The following is a 20204-nucleotide window of genomic DNA, read 5'->3' as shown; positions in this document are numbered from 1 at the left end:
GTTAATTCAGATCTGTGACAATTCAGTGAGGAGCTCTAGTCTTTAACATGGTGATACCATGGAATGATCATAGGATGTTTCAATTCTTCTGAGGAAATTTCAGGCATACACTTTCGAATCACGTTATCTATTAGCCTTTTCGCATCGAATTTTCAGCATTCGATATACTGGTCAAAGGTCCAGTTCGGTTGAATCTTGGCCCTGTCCTGGACGAATGGACGGAACACTTGTCCCTAGCCTTCTGGTTCCGATCGCTGCCCCAGCGCAACAGCAACACAAATATTTCGCTTGAATTGAGTCATCCCACCAGAGGTCATCAGATGACCTTTGAACTGACCACTAATACAAAGATAAGGATGAGAGGGTAGGTACCAATATAGATTCCGGGTATTGTTATCAGTGTATAAATACGTCAGGTTATCAGTACACCGAGCTGTCTTTACCTAGGGTTATCAGTACACCGAGCTGTCTTTACCGAGGGTTATCAGTACTCCGAGCTGTCTTTACCTAGGGTTATCAGTACACCGAACTGTCTTTACCTAGGGTTATTAGTACACCGAGCTGTCTTTACCTAGTTTATCAGTACACCGAGCTGTTTTACCTAGGGTTATTAGTACATTGGGTTATCTTTCCGTCGGGTTATCAGGACATCGGACGAGCTTTGAATCGGGGTATTACTACATCCGCTTATCCTTACATTGGGGTATCACTACATCGAGTTGTCATGACATCAGGGTATTACTACATACGACTATCTATACACTGGGGTATTACTGTATACGTCCGGCTATCACTACATCGGACCATCTACACATCAGGGTACTACTACATTAGATACGGTGTGTATCAGGCTATTACTACACCGGACAACGGGTAGGGCGCGTTTACGTTGATGTCTTACAACTTAGGACAACCTTTATACAGTGGCAATATACTATCTTTATATCGGGGTATTACTATATTGGGCTACTACTAGAGAATCTGTATACATTCTCATCTACTGTAGGGCTCTTCCGTCGGGCGTTCATCAGACGGTACAACCTTGATTCGCCGGACAGATGCAGCATGTGAAACCTGGTGTATGCCGTTTCTGATGACAACTTGTTTTGTTGCTATCTGCTACACAAAACCATACTCCCTAACTCTCCTTCGTTTTCCGTCATTCGTTTTCAGACAGGAGCTCAAAGTGTCCACTACCAGCGTCCCCAGTGACCTGTGGACACATATGGCTGTGGTGTGGAGAGGCTATCCCAGTTTCTTGGACATCTATAGAGCTGGCAGGAGGGTGACGCATTACGGGGACCACACCCCTCTGTGCTTTGTGCCGAAGGATACCAATCTCACCATCCACATCGGAGAAGGAACTGGTGATTTATAGTCTAATCAGTTAATAGTCTAATCTGTTACCAGTTGTTAACGTCAGTCATGAGATGACGTATTTCATTCAAAGCCGGTGCTTTAGACTTAGAGCTAACATGTCACACATACGGAGGGTGGTTAAAACCTTGGTTAAAACCACGGTTTCGATTCCCTTTATGGGTATAATGTCACCAGTGAAGCCCATTTCTGGTGTTCCCCGGAAAGATATTGCTGGACTATTGCTAAAAGTGACGTATAATTAAACTCACTCACTAACAGAAAGAGTTGGGTTGAGGATGCAGTTGGCGGTGCAATGACAAAATGCTAGTATGATTCCCCCTCGTGTGTGTTTGTGGCAACACACGTTCGGATAAATGTTATCATTGATGTTAAAATGGACCTGTCTTGTTGGAGCATGACTACAACAGCAATGTATCATTGATAGAGCTGGTTATCGATATAGATGATAGAAAATCTTTAAGTAAATATCGATCGATTATCGATAATTATTGGAGAAGTAACTTCGAGCAAAAATGTCGGAAAGAAATTAATATATCTCACACGGGCAAGGAGTGACATGTTTATGTATGAGTTCCAACACAATATCGTAGCAGCCCAAGACTAACATCTAGTCTCTGAAATGAGCATGTTGTACTGAAAACAGGTCATAGTGAAAGAAGCTAAAATGAAATGAAAAGGATCCCTGAGACTTTCTTCTGAAGCTATGGAAATCTAGACTTGCCACATTTTCTGTATTTGCGTGGCTTTCTTGGTTATATTTGCCTCAGGGTCTGCATGAGAGAATATAGCAGCCCATGAAACCGAACTTTGTGTTTTGTTTGAGTAAATGTAAGCATATTTGATCACAAAGGTCTTGAACAATATTATCGTTATAATTTACCGCATAATTTACCGTAGCTCAAAGATATTGTCATTTATCGTCTTTTCAGCCAAAACGTTTGACTTTAAGCCACCAATGAACACATTTGTTGTGTGAATTGTTTTCAGAACTGAGTATGAGGGAGATCTACGTTATGCCGCTAAGCAACGTCTCGGGGACGATAAGTCAGATTTCCAAATCCTGCACTCCTGGAAATGTAGGGTTCGATTCTCTCATCAAGAATATTAAGGCGTCTGATCCGTCACAGATCAGCGTAGTGGTACCCAGTGTCTGTTCAGGTGAGGTATGATCAGGCGAGCCTGATCAATGTTCAGGTGTTTTGTGAACTGAGGTAAACCATGTTCAGGTGAGCTTTGACGTGTTCACGTGCATTGGAAGACGACCAGGTGAGTTTTGCCATGTTCAGTCGAGTTACATATGTTTAGCTGAGCCATGATGTCAGTACTTTCTGAAGTGAAATGATTGAATATTGAAAATACAACTTAATCACTTTCTATTGGTATCACAGTAGATAACTTTATACATATATAAAGTTCACCCATCAAAGCTAAGTGTTTTGTTTTTATAGATTCCCTCCCGAAAAATGTTTTCGTAAGACTTGTTTGCCCACAGAACTCGACCGATGTACACCCCACCCCTGTCCCGACCACTACTGTCGATCATTCAAGTATGGCTTCCAGTGCACGTGTAAAGGGGGTTTCTCTGGTCCCACGTGCGAAATACCCCCGGACTACTGTGTCGTGGACAATAAGTGTCAGCATGACGCCCTGTGTGAGAACATTAAGGGAGGGATCAACTGCACCTGCAATGACGACTACAAGGGCCAATACTGTGAAATATCAATAGGTAAGACTGCCATGTGAGACGCCAGTTAGTACTAGGCATTCACTGGGAGAAGCCATTGAGTAGGACTTACTTCATGGGGTGACACTTGGAGACGCAAGTGAAAATACAATTCACAGACAACTCTGGTTACACTGAATTCCAATTCCTTGTTTTATACAAAAACGGTATATTTAAATGAATTGTAGTTTAAAACTTCAATAACACCGTATTTCTGTGTTTTATGGCGAGATGTAGGCAGCATGACCTTAACCAAGACGTCACATACTGTCCCTGTTTGATGAGGTCGTAAAATGATTCGCAATGCACATGGTTCACTGGTTACACCTGTTATGTATTCTCTGGCGCTTATTTAATGTAGTTCTGTAACGCACAATTAGACTGATACAATATCAATTCCATACCAGACAGCCAAACATTTCTAGAGGCAAAGCCTCGTTTCGAGACTTTCACGATTTAAAGGTTTCCGTTTGTCAGAGTTCGCTGTACGACAGAGCACCCTGTACGACAGAGCACCCTGTACGACAGAGCACGCTGTAAGACAGAGCACGCTGTACAACGCGTTTGCAAGGATTATAGGGAGCATAGTGTAGCAATGTACAAGTACTTAGATGTATCAAATCATAATGACTACTATTTATGTGTAAAGTTAAACGAATGAGTCTGAAGGATTGGAGTGGTTATTGCACAAAGTTGCATAATGGGACGAAACCCAGTCAGCAGGAAACGAAACGAGAGGAGAGGGAAAGCGAGAGAGAGAAAACCAAATGCGGGGTTATGTTTTTGTCCACCGTATTTGTTGTAATTCTTCTAGTTCATGGAAACTGGAGTACATGGACTCCATGGTCATCGTGCTCTGTGACCTGTGGCGGGGGTGTAAGGTCAAGGTCAAGACGCTGTGACAATCCAGCGCCTGAGCCGGATCTCGGGAAACCATGTGAAGGACCTGCTAAAGACACAGATGTCTGTAATGAAAACAGTTGCCCAGGTAATGATGGTGTTCTACACTTGCGTTATCTGTATTGAGATGGTTGTGAATGGTGACGATTGACTGACTCTCGTTTAACGCCACACTCAGCATCATTCCAGCAAGATGGCGGCGGTTTGTAAAAAGACGAGTCTGGACGAGATAATCCAGTGATCAACATTATACGTATCAATCTACGCAAATAGGATACGATGACATGTGTCACCCAAATCAGCGAGCATGACTACCTGATCCAATTTGTCGCTTCTTACAAGCATGGGTTGCGGAAGATCAGTTCCAACCTGGATCTGCACGGGTACATGGCGGCGAAGAATGTTCAGTGATAACTAACAGTTTCAAGGAAACCATTCGATGCACTCGTTGTGTTTACTTCCATTATTGGGATAATGTTTCTGAAGACCGCAACACGCGCATTTCATTCTTAGTCAACACATGTTCACTAAACCTAATTAGCAATATTTCAAGGCAGTTGTAATGATAACCCGCTATTACCGGCACGAAATTAACCTCGTTTATAACGCAAGTTATGTCCTGTGCTGTACATAATGAGCCATCGGAGCCCGGTTCTGTCAACCAAATGCTGCCACATAATATAATAGAATTATTGCTAATATTTCACATCACAAAGAAAATACATTCTCTTACGTTTTCAGAATGCAAGGAGTCTCAGCTGACCGTGAGCAAGGGCGTAAGTGTCACGTGCACCAACGAGTCGAGAGCCGCCATGAACTGTTCTGTGTCATGTGATGAGGGTCTGGTGTTCCAAGAGGACCCCCCCTTGTATCAGTGCCATGAAGAATTATGGACTCCTCAGGCAAAGACAGTATCTTGCGTCCGTAAGTACAAAAATAATGTAATACTATACAATATGATCGATAAAGGAAATTTAATCCATTTATTTATTTTCTTATTTTCTATTTTCATGAAACACAAGTTTTCCACTGTACTTATACTGCACAAAAATGGCGAAAGTGGACATAGCGGTACAAAATGTAACTTTTGTGATCTGATTCATCCTCAACAAATATAGCGCCCACAATATGAGGGAGTAATTGGGAGTTTATCCCAGTATCCAGCTTTACAGAGATCAGGTGGTCAAAATGCCCGGTTGATTTGGGATGTTCCGATTACTGATGGAAATTGTAGTCACAGTGATCGCGGTAGGTTTTGTACGAGTGCGTGCAGAAATATAATTATAAATATGTAATCCAAATCTTTGTGTGTAATTTTAGTACAATCTTGAATCATGTTGAAATTTATGTCTATAAGTTGCTGTTTTAAGGTACTTTTTGAAATTATGTAGATCAGAATCTATGCGTCCAAAACGCGCACAAAATATTGTTTTGCGTGATTTTATTTTTTTACCGCATGTTTTGCGTTAACGCGAACACTGTAATTGTCGTAAACTTTAGCTGATGAACTCGCACGTGATTGTTTCAGGTTTCCAGATCCCGGACAACGTAGCGTTTGAATACACCATCCCCTACAAGACAAGAGTGGGTCCCAACATGACTGACGACGCTGCCGTTATCGAACGGAAAGCAAGTATATGTGCGTTAAACACTTCTTGTATTCAGAACGAGGCTTGCAGCATCGTTGTTGCCGTGGAAACGTGTCTACGAGAGGGTGGAGGATGTTCACAGTTTCCTGAAGGATACAAGGCGAAATTGAAGTTCAGGGCTAACTTGGTTGTCAGTAATTGGAGTGGTAGGCATTCCCAGATATGTACATTAGCGGAGAGATAAGCTTTAGTCAGTCACAATAGAGTGGTTATTGACAATATGTTAGGTCAATGCAGATTATTCGAATTTATTTTTAGGACAGTATATTTTACAGATATGGAAATTATCCCAATTTGGTAATTTGATTATTCTTATGTTGTCAGTGAATAAACACATCTAATATGTTTAAAATGATTTGATTTTGTGAATGCAAATTATCCCTGTGTGCACTGTGTTAAATACTCATCTAATGGTTATCTCCCAAAACCTCTACATGCCAAAACGTCAACAGAAAGTCAGGGCAGTAGTATGCACGTACCTATAGGCACAATGGAACAGTCCAGGGGTAGGATTATAGCGGGAGTAATTGGGAGTAGAGGTTCAGTAACAACTTATCACTTACTAAATAAGATGAAAAACTTGTATATGTATACAGTAAGTACATGATCCAAGCTCACCAATTCAGTGGAGACATAAATTAATTAGCTGATGAAAACTTCAGTCAAAGATGTAGTTGAGTCTTCTCACTTTATAAGACATTAAAACTGTAGTGTATAACCTATGTCAACCTTTAGTAGGAATATGCAAAATGGCTGGCATAAGGAAATGAGATAAGAGTTTGTTACCTCACAGAAAGGTACCCGACTAGTCTTGCCCGACAAACTTGTATACGCTGGAAGTGTGTGAAGTACACATGCAAAGGAAGATTATCAACGTCGGGTGATTTTGTTAAGAATGTCACGGACCACAACCATGCTCCGGAAGACAGCACGAAGATACGCTTTGTCGGCAACTTAAGAAAGAGAGCCAGAGAAGAGACTATCCCGATGTCATCCCCATACAATGACGAGGTTGCCAGACAAGAAGACGTTCGATTCCTGCCATCTTTCCCCTCCATGAGCAGTGCCCTGTACGGACATAGAAGAAAGAACATCCCAGTACTTCCACAGACAAGGTCCGATTTCCAGATTTCCCATCCAACTTTGGAATCATCACCCCACAGTCGGACCCCGCACCAACGGTAACTTGGAGGGATTCCACACCAGACTCAACCAAACCATGCCCCATCGCCATCCGAATATCTTCATATTCACTGAAGTGATTAAGAAGACTGAGGCAGCAGACAAGGTAAAGATTGCTCAACTTGGATATGGAGCAGCCCCACCCACAAGAAAACGTGTCTACAGGGAGACAGAGAATCGAGTTTTGAGACTGAAGGACAAGCTACTCACCAGCGAGAAAACACCACTGGAATTTCTAGATGCTGTCGGCCACCTTCTAAAACTTGCTTAATGACATCAGAACAATATGTTATGAAATCAATACCATGTATTTTTTAATATTGATATAATACATGTTTATCATATAATATTTTTATGTCAATAAACGGTTCATCGTGGACTTCATCATGTGTTATTCAACTTGGTCAACCAGTCGGACTAGTCCATTCAGTGCACTTGAGGTAAGGGTCAGGGGATTAGCTGTGCACTGGACCATGTATTTTGTTGTTTTAGTCTGTAGAAGTTATGGCATGTAGAAGTTATGGAAGGACACTCCTCTAATACGTCGGAATGCACATCATGCGAATCCGTTTATGTGCCTTGTGCATTCCTGTCCTTGGGAAATTGTATACGTTTCATAATGAGGCTTGCTATTGGTTGTTGTTTTCTTGTTACGACTGATTTTAGTCTTACGCCTCTTTTAGCAAAACTCAAGTAATATTACGACAAGGTACACCAGAAATGGGTTTTGCACATGGTATCTATGTTCGACGTGATGCGCCAACGCTTTAACCACTGAGCTATCCCATCGCCATCTTTTTTGAGTAGTAGTAATAGTGTTAGTTGAAGTAGAAATTGGATGTTGGATGTATTTAATGATCATCTTATCGTATATCAAGTCTTGTCGGGGACACTTATAACTAATTTGGTATCTATAGACACTGTGCAGGTGAAAAACTATTTTCAGCTGCTGAAACAAGGAAGAATCTCGCAGAGGCTTACTCGTCCTTGAACGACACCTACAACGACCTGGAGGAGATGTATACGGCATGCTTCCAGGTGACACTGGCAGATGGTCCAGTCCAGCCAGGGATGTCCATTGCAGACAGTGAACTTGCATGCCCAGTGGGGTCAGTACCGGACCAGGGTTACTGCAGTGAGTTTATACTAGTGATATTCATGAGCATCCATGAGTTTCTTCATTATAGCAATCTTCAACACTGTCAGGAATGAATAATTATTCTCCATGCTATCATTTTGAACAAGTACAATAATTATTATTAATCCATTTTTATCAATTGAAATGAACTTGAAATAACCGACCGATTGATTGGTGACATTTCCCCCTCCATTGTTAGAAGGGTAGTTTGTATTGTAATGGTTTACTTGCCCTTAGTATGTAAAATGTGTTATGTTAAGACTTTCATTTTAGTGTCTGCTGATCATGTGTTTTCCAAAACACTACCGTCAAAATTGTTGAAAATATTAACCTTCGAGACACGCGGGCTTATGATGGCGTCAAACCACTTTTAGAAAAGTCTAAAATTCCAGCTGTATTCCAGCCGATGGGGACAAACGACTGACATGTGCTTAGTCATGTCTACAAAAGGCAACACTTAAAGTCCACACCATAACGACGATAGGTCGTGATTTTAGGTCGTATAAACTACACGACTCACTTAGCTAATGGGTCATGTGTGCGACGTTTGACAAAACTCCCAGTTCTGGATGTTGGTGTAGTTGAAGTGACGGTTATGTTTCAGCTTCCTGTGCCCCGGGGTCTGTGTCCGACAACGACACGTGTGTTGCGTGCGAGCGAGGCTGGTACCAGGAGGAAGCAGGGAAGCTGACATGTGACCCTTGTCCGGCTGCCCGTAACACCAAATACTTGGGGTCAAGCTTGGCATCTGAATGTATAGGTATGAGGTTAATAGCTAGGAAGAGAGAAGATTACAGCCTTGTTTTACGCGGCATCACCTCTCACTGATAAATGTTTGTGATAATCACTGGTTCATAAGTTGGTAATAGTATTATTTATCATAGCATATATATGTGGTAAATATGTATAGGAAGCTAGTACACGCTGGTATCTTTCCCTCGGTTATTGAATGTCAACCTCGACGGCAGATCACATCAATATCAGCTCCCCGGGGGATCATACAGCTCTTGCAACCACGAGGTGCACCGAGTTAGTGAAGTTTTCTCATGCTCGCCACTAGTCCCATCACTGGACCCATCACTCACATCGTGTCACATCTTACTATTGCAGCTCCCCCTGCTGATGCCTTCATGCTTCTTACTGACCCCATCACTGGTCACATCTGGTCAGTCAACATGTCCGACTTCACACTTAAGCCTGTGGCCCTGCCGGACAACGTGAGATTGGGGTCATCCGGATATGACCCTGTGACGAACCACATCTTCTATGCTGACAAATACAGACCTGCAATACACAGTGTTGGGCCCACTCACAGCAAGACGTATATAAAGCTCAACTGGGGTGAGTGCATAGTGCACTACACTTGTGGCAATGACGGGCGGTAGGGTAGCCTAGTGGTTAAAGCGGTCGCTGTTTGTTTGACACGGGTTCGATTACCCACATTGGTGCAATGTATGAAGTCCTCTCCTAATGCCCTCTCCCGTGATATGCCTGGAGTATTGCTAAATGAGTCATAAATATATATTCACTCGCTCACTCTCCTGAGTCCATGGAGATCGTGCCAAGACTAAAGGGCGCAACTCTATAAAACGGAATTTGGTGAAACGAACTTTCCTAAACGAGATGAATCTCCCCTCAAAAATACCCTCTGAGCCCATTTCAAATAATATAAATTGGCATGGTACAATGTTGATACGATGGCTTTAGACACAATGTTCACGTCAGTCAAATTATTGTCTTCACTTTTGCAGCTGCCTCTATAGATGGTATAACAATTGACCCTGTATCAAGACTCATATTCTATACTGACAAAGGCAATGACGTCATTGGCGTGGTTACCATGGTTACAAAATATCACAAGATAGTAATAAGAGCTGCAACCTACATGCCGAGACAAATCGAAGTGGACCCGTTACACGGGTAGGTTGGATATTGCAGTAACTATCTACGATGCTGTGGTTGTCAAAAGACACAGGTGATGTCTAGAGAGCAAACAGTTAGCGTCTGTCGACTTGCGGTTATTGCAAAAGTTACCATGCTGCCAGTAGTATGTGATTGACGTGCAGCACTGACAATTTCATGAACTCTTAAATACGATAGTATGTTGTATTTCTGCGTTTACTGCATCAAGTATGCAGTCATTTTAGATCGGGGAGAAGCCACTAGATCACACTAATTGATCGTTACCATTACTACTGGTTGTATGTTCCAAGCTTATAAAATTGTATACAGACCGCCGTCATATAGCTGAAAGATTGTTCAGTGCGGCGTAGAACAATTACACAAACAAATGTTCAATAGGGTTAAGATTGCTGTGGGTAAGGAAATCCCTGGTTATTCTTGCTATATGCGGACGAGCGTTATCATGCTGAAAAATGACGTTCTGGCGGTCCATGAAAGGAAGGACACGGTAACGTCGAAGTGTCAAATTGCCCTTGACCTGAATGAGATCTGCCCTGCCACTGTGTGAGATGACAACCCAAACCATGACACTGACACTTCCAAATCTGTCCCTTCCTGTACACAATTTGCAGCGTAGCGTTCGTTACGACGTTGATAAACACGTGCTCTTCCGTCAGGACGTCGCAGCATGTAAATGTCGAAACCGAATAAGTCTGTCCTGAGTGGGTGTGGTCACACGGGGCCAACCTGACCTGGGGCGATCACATGTTGACCCTTGCTGCTGGTAGCGATGCCAAAGTTTTGCTATGGTACTCTGTGACACATTCAGATGCCTTGCAATCGCAAACTGAGACTCCCCAGCCTCCACATGACCACTCGCGTTGTTGCGCCGCGCCGAGCCTCAGTAAGTCTAGGCATTACTTTAACACACACACACACACACACACACACACACACACACACACACACACGACATTAATTATATTGGAAATGATGCATGGAATGTGTATGCAAAATGAAACGCATGACTTTCTTCCCGTTCATAATTTATTGCATTTATTGACGAAAACAGATTTTGGTACGTTTTGGCGAGTTGTCCTCGATGGATTCAAACTCGGAAATGTTTGCAGACAGCGTTCACCATAGATATACTGATTACACAGACACCAATGATTCAAATTCGAAAGGTTACATGGATAAATACTACCTATGCGTTTCTTTTTTATGAGTAGTTTATTATGTATCCCCGACTCTCGCCTCCCAAAATGGTCATCACCACATATAAGGCTGATTTTGAAAAATGTAGGCTGATTTAAGAAAATAGAATCAGCCATTCAGTTGTTCTCATTTCCTACTATTATATGATTTTTCAAAAACGACAAAATTTAAGAAAAAAACAGCCTGAGGAATTAACTCTATACATCGCCTCATTCCAACTCTGTACGGTGTTTCAGAGTGATGTATTGGATAGATTGGGGCGAGGACAACAGGATTGAGAGAGCCAACTACGATGGTTCTGACCGCGAGGTGTTAGTCAGCGCTATTTGGCCGGAGGGACTAGCACTGGACAGTGTTGGTGAGGAGCGAGACTAACTTTAATAGTTGATATATCGCCAATATTACGTTTAATGTAGTAAGTCTAAAGTTTCCATGGTTTACCACCTTCCACAAAAATCAGGGAGCTCGAATATCCCGCATTCAGTAATGTTTGCAAGTGTGTTCCACTGTAGGAAAACCTTAAATGTTGGCAATTTTGTAGCAGAAAACATTTTTCATCGCGTTTCATGGGCGGTGTGGTAGCCGTGTGAAGACCCGGGTTCAATTCCGTACATGGGTACAGTGTGTGAAGCCACGTCGTGATATTGCTGGAATATTGCTAAAAGCGGTGTACAACGTAACCCACTCACTCACTGTGTCTCTCGTTGATTCTGTTCGTACGTACCACTGTTAGTGACCACACACAGTCGTATGTATGTCCTGATAACAGCATAGCCATAATCACCAATTATGGCATTATTCCTACATACATGTGTATCTACAGCCAGGAAGATGTACTGGAGTGACTCTGGGTCAAAGACTTTGGAGATGATTGACTTGGAACATGGAAACAGAACTACGCTCTTAATGACAGACAACTACCCCTCCGCCATCGCTGTCTTCAACGACTTCCTCTTCTACTCTGCCATGACACATAATTCCAGGTAGATACATGAAGATACTGTAACTATACGTAATCTTCCACCATAAACAACAAGACTAGATACTATACAAACATTCAATACCCTCAATAGCACATACTTTCCCGTTATTCTCCATGTGACAAATGCTACAAGTTTGATATCTAATCATCTAATCGTAAGCCCTCTACCCAGGATAGAGATCTAATTATCTTACCTTACACAAAAATGTCGCTTTCTGATTGGCTAAGCTCTCTTCTGTTATTTTCAATGTACCCCACTTACAGGTGAAGTACATTTCAATATACCCCGCTGCCAATGGCAACTCATTCGGTACTTCGTCGTAGTACTTCTTCATCTCGAATATCATTGAATCACGAATGATGCACGAAACTTGCCGATGTTTTACGAATGCAAATGGATGGAAGGGAGAAACTATCACTCGTCCGGTATTAAGGATTAACTCTCCTACCGACTTCAATAAAACCCAGGAAACCCTACCATTATTCCTTAAAACACCGCGAAAGGGTATCTCTCCAACTCTACCACCGCAAGCAACTTCATGGACACGAATGGGGAAAACCTGGAAGTACAAATGTTCCTTTAGTCTTCAAGATTTGTATTGCATTGTGGCTGAAATTCTGGAAAAGAATAAAGAACACTTGTACTTTCATATGTTCCCTTATTTGTTTCCACGAGTATAGTTTCATAAATTCTCACTGTCCCGTCACATTTTCAAAACGGACATTGTTTTTCTTTTCGAAGCAGCGTCTTGTCAAGAGTAAACGTGGACGGTGCAGGACTCGTCATGACAAAGTTACCGTCTTTCCGCTACCTGTCGGACCTCCGCGCCTACAGACAGAGCGATTACAAAACAGGTACTTTCGGTTATGCATTCTACTCGTGATTGAAACTGTCGTCAGATATCAACAATACCCTCAGATGTTATCTGCGTTTTCAAAAACCAGACAGAACACAACATTTAAAAAAATAATAAATTTTCTATTTTATATCACAAGAGCAAAACGACTACATGCATTGCTTCAATATGGCGATGTATCCCATTTTAAATCGTAAGTGTATAAGTGTAAAAGTATTTTACATGTTTTGCTGGTAACCTGTTAAGAAAGCGTAACGGCTTCTGTGTTTATAGTAACAAATGGATGTAGTGATAACAATGGCGGATGTTCATACATATGCTTCCCTGGCACGAACGGAACTAACGTCTGCGCATGTCCAGATGGCTACACCATGGATGAAAACAAAGTTGACTGCACAAAAAGTGAGTGTCGTTTTATGCGTTAATTAGCGAACCCACCCGTACAACATCTATACAGCGTTATTATAATAATCTTGTTAATAGCATAAGTGTGAGAGTCTTTGGAATGGCACATTATTTAACCTCAGACGTATTAAAGCCAGTGTGTGGGACCGTCTACTTTTTGGTAAGTCCAACTGAATCAAAAGTATTATATTATTGAATTCTTTGTCCGTTTGAACACTTATCTGACAAGACTCTGGACAAAACATGACTGGCAGGCTCCCTTATCACTCTTCAATTCCAAGTATGAACTTGCCCGATGCTACCAAACACGCGCACTCTCAGACACTCTGGGTAAGCCATCTACGAATTCTCCGGAATGTTACTGGCATGATATGATATGAAACAGGATATATATATAGCGCACATATCCACGCACTAGTGCATACTGAAGGCGCTGGTATTTTTCCCTCGATCACTGGATGCCAGTCTCAACAGCACATCGTATTTCAATCTCAACTCCCCGGGGAGTATACAACTCTTGCTGTCACTTGGCGCACCGAGTTTATTGAGGCTCTCTCATCCTAACGAGGTACCCATTCACAGGTGGGTGCACTTGGATACATAGTGACGGTACTTTGTCCAAGTTCACTGCACGTTGCTGTACCCGCAACTATGTGTTTGCACGTATTCATGTGGCCACCATCTGGCCATATACCAACGGATTCGTGGGTTCTTTTAAGTGCACAGGGCTGTGAACTGCACACTAGCGGTTGTGACAACACGGAAATAGTCTGCACACAATGTTGACTCCAAGGTTTTTACACCCGGTCACATATGGCCTCGATCTCGATACCTCAACCTCGCTGGATCACTAGCATGACACCTCAGCCAGCTCGTCCACCGCGCCCCCAAGTAGTTTCGACAACGCGCGTTAACTGGGAGACGTCCCACTCGCTGTCTTGGGAATGGGAAGGGGGCTAATAGTCCTGAGATGATGATTCGCCACAATCAGTCTTCCTGTGCTATGACCACCAAAACTCTCTTTGCGGCATTTATTTTCATTCGTCACTACTCGTCCCTTTCAGTAACCTTCAAGAAGACAATATTCGGTATGTCCCGGAATAATACACAAGTTGGTCAAGAAACATTTTTTTGATTTCAGTCAGTAAATGACTGCAAGAGTAGTGTGCTGTGTGTTTGGTCAGTAATACATATATAGGGCCGTCTCCCATTCTCGCGGGTTTCCTACTCTCACGGTAAACACATTTTCTGCCGAGATCGCCGATGCTTGATACTTAGCGGTTGTTTATCATTGACCGGTAACTAGGAAGTGGACCAAGTGTGTGGAATATAAAAAAATTGCAATGTAACGAATATTCGTGAGTTTTAACCAACTTAGAAACATCGTAACTTTTCCCCGCCCTTTCCGATACGATTCCTATTCCTTACACCTAATACGTTACTTTCTCGTTAAATTATCCCCAATCCAAGTGTTACTGTAGCCACATTTCCCGCTTTTCAGAGATCAGCAAGTCTTGGTGGTGGGATGTGTGGATGAAGCCCCGGCATCGGAGAGACGTGAGACATGTGCCACCACAACGTCATGTGAACTAACACACCGATATCGTTCGATTGCTTCTCAGCTTATTGGTAATGCTGCCCATCTTTCAATGTCCATTTCAATGTCTGTAAATAATAATGTCTGAACATGATCATCGATCTACAATTGGAATACGATTACGTGAATCAAGCTCGACAACGAGCCAGACCGTTTGTCACTTCTTGCGATAAGCGTAGGTTGCATAAGATCAATTCAAAATGCGGATGTTACCGTGAACACTGATCGCAGCTCCGTAATATAAACCAATATTTGCGTTTTTTACAGTAGCTATTTGAAGACTATATACAGTCTCATATACAGCGCTTTATTATTTTCTTATTTGACAGGGACAGTGGGGTAGACTTGTGGCTCAGGCGTTTGTCAAACGGACTGCCTGGGTTCGACCTCAGGGTTTGTTCTCACTCATAAAATACGATTCGTGAAGCTCATATGTGGGTTCCCCTCCCTAAAATCGCTGAACGATTTGCTGTATCGAATTAATCACTCACTGACTATTATTTAATAATTCAATAATCTTTGATATTTATCATTATTTCATCTGGAAGGCACCTGTTTATAACTTTTGCAAGAATAGCTGAGTTAATAATAAACATTCAATACAAAATATATACCACGGTGTCCATGCGATTTGCTTCATAAGAACAATCAGTGGTCTTACCGGTGTATTGTCCATTCTTTGTGTTATGACACAGAACATGACTCTAGCTGACTCCGGACGAGATAATCCAGTGATTAATTAAAGGGAAGCAATCAGTACCTTTGGACTACTTCTCAACATACACACATTCCAGCCATATCACTATTGTTTGTTCTTAATCGGGTCTGGTCCAGATAACCCAGTGATCAATATCATGAGCAACGATTTGCACAACTAGGAAACGATGATATGTGTCAACCAAGGCAGCAAGTCTGCCCACCTGATCACGTTAGTCGCATTTTATGACATCGGTTGCTGAAGACCTGTTTTAACCAGGTTTGTCATTGAGCCGCCCATTGGTTAAGAACTGAGCGTTTATTATGGCACTTCGCTTGACTGTGGCTCATTTCGGGCGAGCAGTACAGAACCATCATCAAAATCAACATTCATATTGAGATTGTGTTCGGCATCCTAAGTTCTGTTGGGCAATCAACCCGTGAAGGTCCCGGGGTAGAACAGGCCTTCTGCAAACCATGATTGCCATAAAATGCAACTATGCTTGTCGTAAGAGGCAAGTAACGGGATCGGGTGGTCAGGCTCGCTGACTTGATTGACACATGTCATCGGTTCCCAATTGCGCACATCGATGGTCATGCTGTTGATCACTGGAGTTTCTGGTGAAGGCTCGATTATTTACAGACCGCCACCATATAGCTGGAATAACATGATGTCGCCTTTTATGGCAATCATGGGTTGCTGAACGCCTATTCTATCCCGGGTAGACCTACACGGGTCTGCAACAGTAGGAACTGCACTAAGTACACCAGCCAAAATCCTAAGAAGAAGTGTCCTCACTTATCAAGGATTAAATCGGTGTCGGAAGCGTCACATTGACAGCGTGTGTTGTCTTTCATGGTGCCTTTCATGTGGGACGCTCTCTCAGACATTTTTAGATCCACCCCGTTTAGATCTTCATCATAACCATGCCTTCCTTCCTCTACCCCTGCCTGTACCATACTGATCAGAATGTCAGCGTGAAATTCTGAGGCCATTACATCTTGCATCACACTGTGATTTCATTGTTAAATAGAATGACAATGAAACTACACTGTGATATAAGAGTCACAACCTAGAAGGATTATGTTGCAACGTAACTATTACTGGACTCATTTCGGCTCACGAAAAGAGTGGCTTTCCTAGAACGGAAGAATGAGTCATTAAGCTTTCACAGAATCACTCGAGTTACAGTGAGTTTTAGCAATATTCAAGCAATATCACGACAGGGGACACATGAAATGGGCTTCAAACATTGTACCCAATCGGGAATCGAACCCGGGTCTTCGGCGTGAAGATCTAAAGCTTTACCCACGAGGCTACCCCACCGGCTCTCCAGTGCTACAGCTATGTTTACGCCCGGAATACATTCATATAGAGCCTATAACTGTTTTGAAAGGGCGGTGAAGAAGTTGACTTACAATGTGAATCAAATGTCACTAACTAGTAAACATTTTATTTTGTTATGGTATGTGTCTTACACCTTTCGGGATTATTATCTTCAATCTAAGGAGAAGGTATGAACATCAAATGAACAAATAGGATTGGTCTAAGTATCCTCTCAACACGCCCCGCATGTCCATTTGTTTCCGCTTACCCCCTTGTAATAAAATCCAACAATAACGATTTAAATCTATGATCGTTTCTTTAACATCTTTTGAATAAAATTCCAAGATTCCAATTTTCAAATAGCATGGGGAAATTATGAGGATTCGCATTCTTAATTTCACTATATTTGGTTTCTTTTTTGCTTAAAGTGAAATTCATCGGTACGTTTTCACTGCAAACAGATGACAGTAAACATTTTAACTTGTTATGGTATAGTTCTTACAAGTTTCGGAATTATTTTCTACAATCTAAGAAGCTCAAATAAATAAAATCACCAATGCTACATACCTGGGAGTGAGCTGTGAACAAGGGGCTTGAATCAACAGTTTGAGAGTGAATGATGAGTAGGATGATTCAGAAAGAGATGGGCAAGAAAAGAGGAAAGCCCTGTTTAACACCAACAATATCATGACAGACTAATAATATGAAGGCAAATGCTTGACATCATGTGTGACACAGTCGAGGTAATATGACGCTCAACACATAATACCACTGAACCTGTACATCTCAATCCATTTAGCTTCTATACATAATTGTTATAAACTGCTGGGTACGAATCCTGACCCTGAATGCCAACAGATAAGCCTTGTGGGCCAGGTTGATGGTTCATTAGACAAGTCGGTAAGAGAGACGGATGTAAAAGTAAAGATAGGCCAGGTGGCTGGGTAGGGAGGTTGGGTATAGATCTATCAGATTGGAGATGGGTGGAGATATCAGTATTGAGTTGAGGATAGAAACGATGGAGAGAGCAAGAAGCAGGTGAAGGGAGTGTAGGGGATAAGAGACTGGTGGTTATAGTGGAGGGCAGAACAGGGCTAGTGAGTGTTGGAGATGGGAGAAATTGATGGTTGTAGTAGAGTGGAGGAGAGGGTGAGCGAGTGAGTGGTAGGGAGGGGAGAGACTGATAGTTATAGTGGGGGAGAAGAGGGTGAGTGAGTGATAGGGATGGCAGAGACTGATGGTTGTAATGGAGGGGGAGGAGAGGGGGAGTGAGTGGTAGGGAGGGGAGAGACTGATGGTTGTAGTGGAGGGGAGGAAAGGGTGAGTGATTGGTGGGGATGGGAGAGACTGATGGTTATAGTGAAGGTGAGGAGAGGTTGAGTGATAGGTCTGGATGGGAGAGTCTGACAGTTATTGTGGAGAGAAATGTTTCAATAACTAGTAGAGATGGGAGTGAGTGATGGTTACAGTGGTGGTGGTGGGGGGGGGGAGGAGGTAAAGTGAGCTATGTGGATGTTAGAGACTGATGGCTATAGTGGAGGGGAGAACAGGGTGAGTGATCGGTGGGGATGGGGGAGATTGATAGTTACAGTAGATGAGAGAAGAGGTTGAGTGACTGGTAGGGATGGGAGAGACTGGTAGTTGGCGTAGATTTGAGAAGAGGGTGAATAACTGGAAAAGATGTGAGAGAGTGATCGGAATGGGAGAGACTTATGGTTACATTGGTTACATTGGAGGGGAGAAGAGGGCACGTGAGCGGTGAGGACTATAGAGATTGATGGTTATAGTGGAAGGGAGGAGAGCTCGAGGGTGATTGGAGTGAGTGGTAGGGATGGGAGAGACTGATAGTTTTAATGGGGGGAGAAGAGGGTGAGTGAGTGGTAGGGGTGGGAGAGACTGGTGGTTATAGTAGAGTGGAGGAGAGGGTGAGTGAGTGGTGGGGATGGGAGAGACTGATGGTTATATTGGGGGGAGAAGAGGGTGAGTGAGTGGTAGGGATGGGAGAGACTGATGGTTATAATGGAGCGGAGGAGAGGGCGAGTGAGTGAGTGGGGATGGGAGAGACTGATGGTTATATTGGGGGGAGAAGAGGGTGAGTGGTAGGAATGGGAGAGACTGGTGGTTATAGTGGAGGTGAGGAGAGGTTGAGTGATAGGTCTGGATGGGAGAGACTGACGGTTATTGTGGAGAGGAGAAGTGGTTGAATAACTAGTAGATGGGAGTGAGTGATGGTTACAGTGGTGGGGGGGGGAAGGGGGGAGTTTAAGTGAGCCATGTGGATGTTAGAGACTGATGGCTATATTGGAGGGGAGAAGAGGGTGAGTGATCGGTGGGGATGGGGAAGATTGATAGTTACAGTAGATGGGAGAAGAGGTTGAGTGACTGGTGAGGATTGGAGAGACTGGTAGTTGGAGTAGATTTGAGAAGATCGGAATGGGAGAGTCTTAAGGTTACATTGGAGGGGAGAAGAGGGCGAGTGAGCGGTGAGGACTGGAGAGATTGATGGTAACAGGAGATTGGAGAAGTGTTTGAGTGAGTGGTGGGGATGGGAGAGACTGATAATTATAGTGGTGTGGAGGGTGAGTGATTGGTTGGTATAAGGGAGACTGTTGGTTACAGTAGAGGTGAGAAGAGGTTAAGTGAGTTGTGGAAATAGGAGAGGCTGATAGTTGCAGTTGTGGGGAGAAGACTGTGGTGGGGAAGTGAGAGACGGATGGTTACACTGGAGGGGAAGAGGATGAATTACTGACTGGAATGGGAGAGACTGATGATTAGAGAGGAGGGGAGAAGAGGGTAACTAAGCGGTGGAAATGAAAGAACCCGATGGTTATAGTGAAGGGAGGGATAGGGTGAGTGAGCGGTGGGGATTGGAGAGATTGATGGTTACAACGAAGGAGAGAAGAGGAAGAATTACCAATGGGGATGGGAAGGACTGATGGTTACAGTAGAAAGGAAAAAAGATTGAGTGAATGGTGTTGATGGGAGAGACTGATAGTTATAGTGGAGGGAGGAGAGAGTGAGTGAGTGGTGGGGATGGCAGAATCTGATAGTTACAGCTGAGGGGAGAAGAGGGTGAATAACTAGTGGAGATCGGAGAGAGTGATGGTTACAGTAAAGGGGAGAAGAGGTTGAGTCAGTTTGGGGGATGGTAGAGACTAAACGTTATAGTGGACGGAAGAAGAGGCTTAGTACGTGGTGGGGATATGAGAGAGTAATGGTTACAGCAGAGGGGAGAAGAGGTTGAGTGG

The 20204-nt window shown here is 43.1% G+C and overlaps 1 protein-coding gene across 1 annotated transcript in view; it reads left to right on the top strand.

The window, feature by feature from the left end:
- Positions 1 to 17253, top strand: part of LOC137272079 (sushi, von Willebrand factor type A, EGF and pentraxin domain-containing protein 1-like) — a 41735-nt gene extending 24482 nt beyond the window's left edge. Inside the window, exons 12-27 of the mRNA XM_067804444.1 lie at positions 157 to 364; positions 1174 to 1367; positions 2368 to 2538; positions 2873 to 3106; positions 3918 to 4091; positions 4745 to 4927; positions 5532 to 5798; positions 7781 to 7969; positions 8577 to 8732; positions 9083 to 9313; positions 9724 to 9892; positions 11329 to 11450; positions 11916 to 12075; positions 12817 to 12929; positions 13205 to 13333; positions 14838 to 17253. Coding sequence (XP_067660545.1) covers positions 157 to 364; positions 1174 to 1367; positions 2368 to 2538; positions 2873 to 3106; positions 3918 to 4091; positions 4745 to 4927; positions 5532 to 5798; positions 7781 to 7969; positions 8577 to 8732; positions 9083 to 9313; positions 9724 to 9892; positions 11329 to 11450; positions 11916 to 12075; positions 12817 to 12929; positions 13205 to 13333; positions 14838 to 14929 — 2792 coding nt within the window. The 3' untranslated portion in view covers positions 14930 to 17253. The remainder of the gene's footprint in view (positions 1 to 156; positions 365 to 1173; positions 1368 to 2367; positions 2539 to 2872; positions 3107 to 3917; positions 4092 to 4744; positions 4928 to 5531; positions 5799 to 7780; positions 7970 to 8576; positions 8733 to 9082; positions 9314 to 9723; positions 9893 to 11328; positions 11451 to 11915; positions 12076 to 12816; positions 12930 to 13204; positions 13334 to 14837) is intronic.
- Positions 17254 to 20204: the final 2951 nt, after the last annotated feature.

This window comes from Haliotis asinina, chromosome 2 (genome assembly GCF_037392515.1).
Source record: "Haliotis asinina isolate JCU_RB_2024 chromosome 2, JCU_Hal_asi_v2, whole genome shotgun sequence".
Classification (NCBI taxonomy): Eukaryota; Metazoa; Mollusca; class Gastropoda; order Lepetellida; family Haliotidae; genus Haliotis; species Haliotis asinina.
This window is presented reverse-complemented; position numbering and strand designations above follow the sequence as displayed.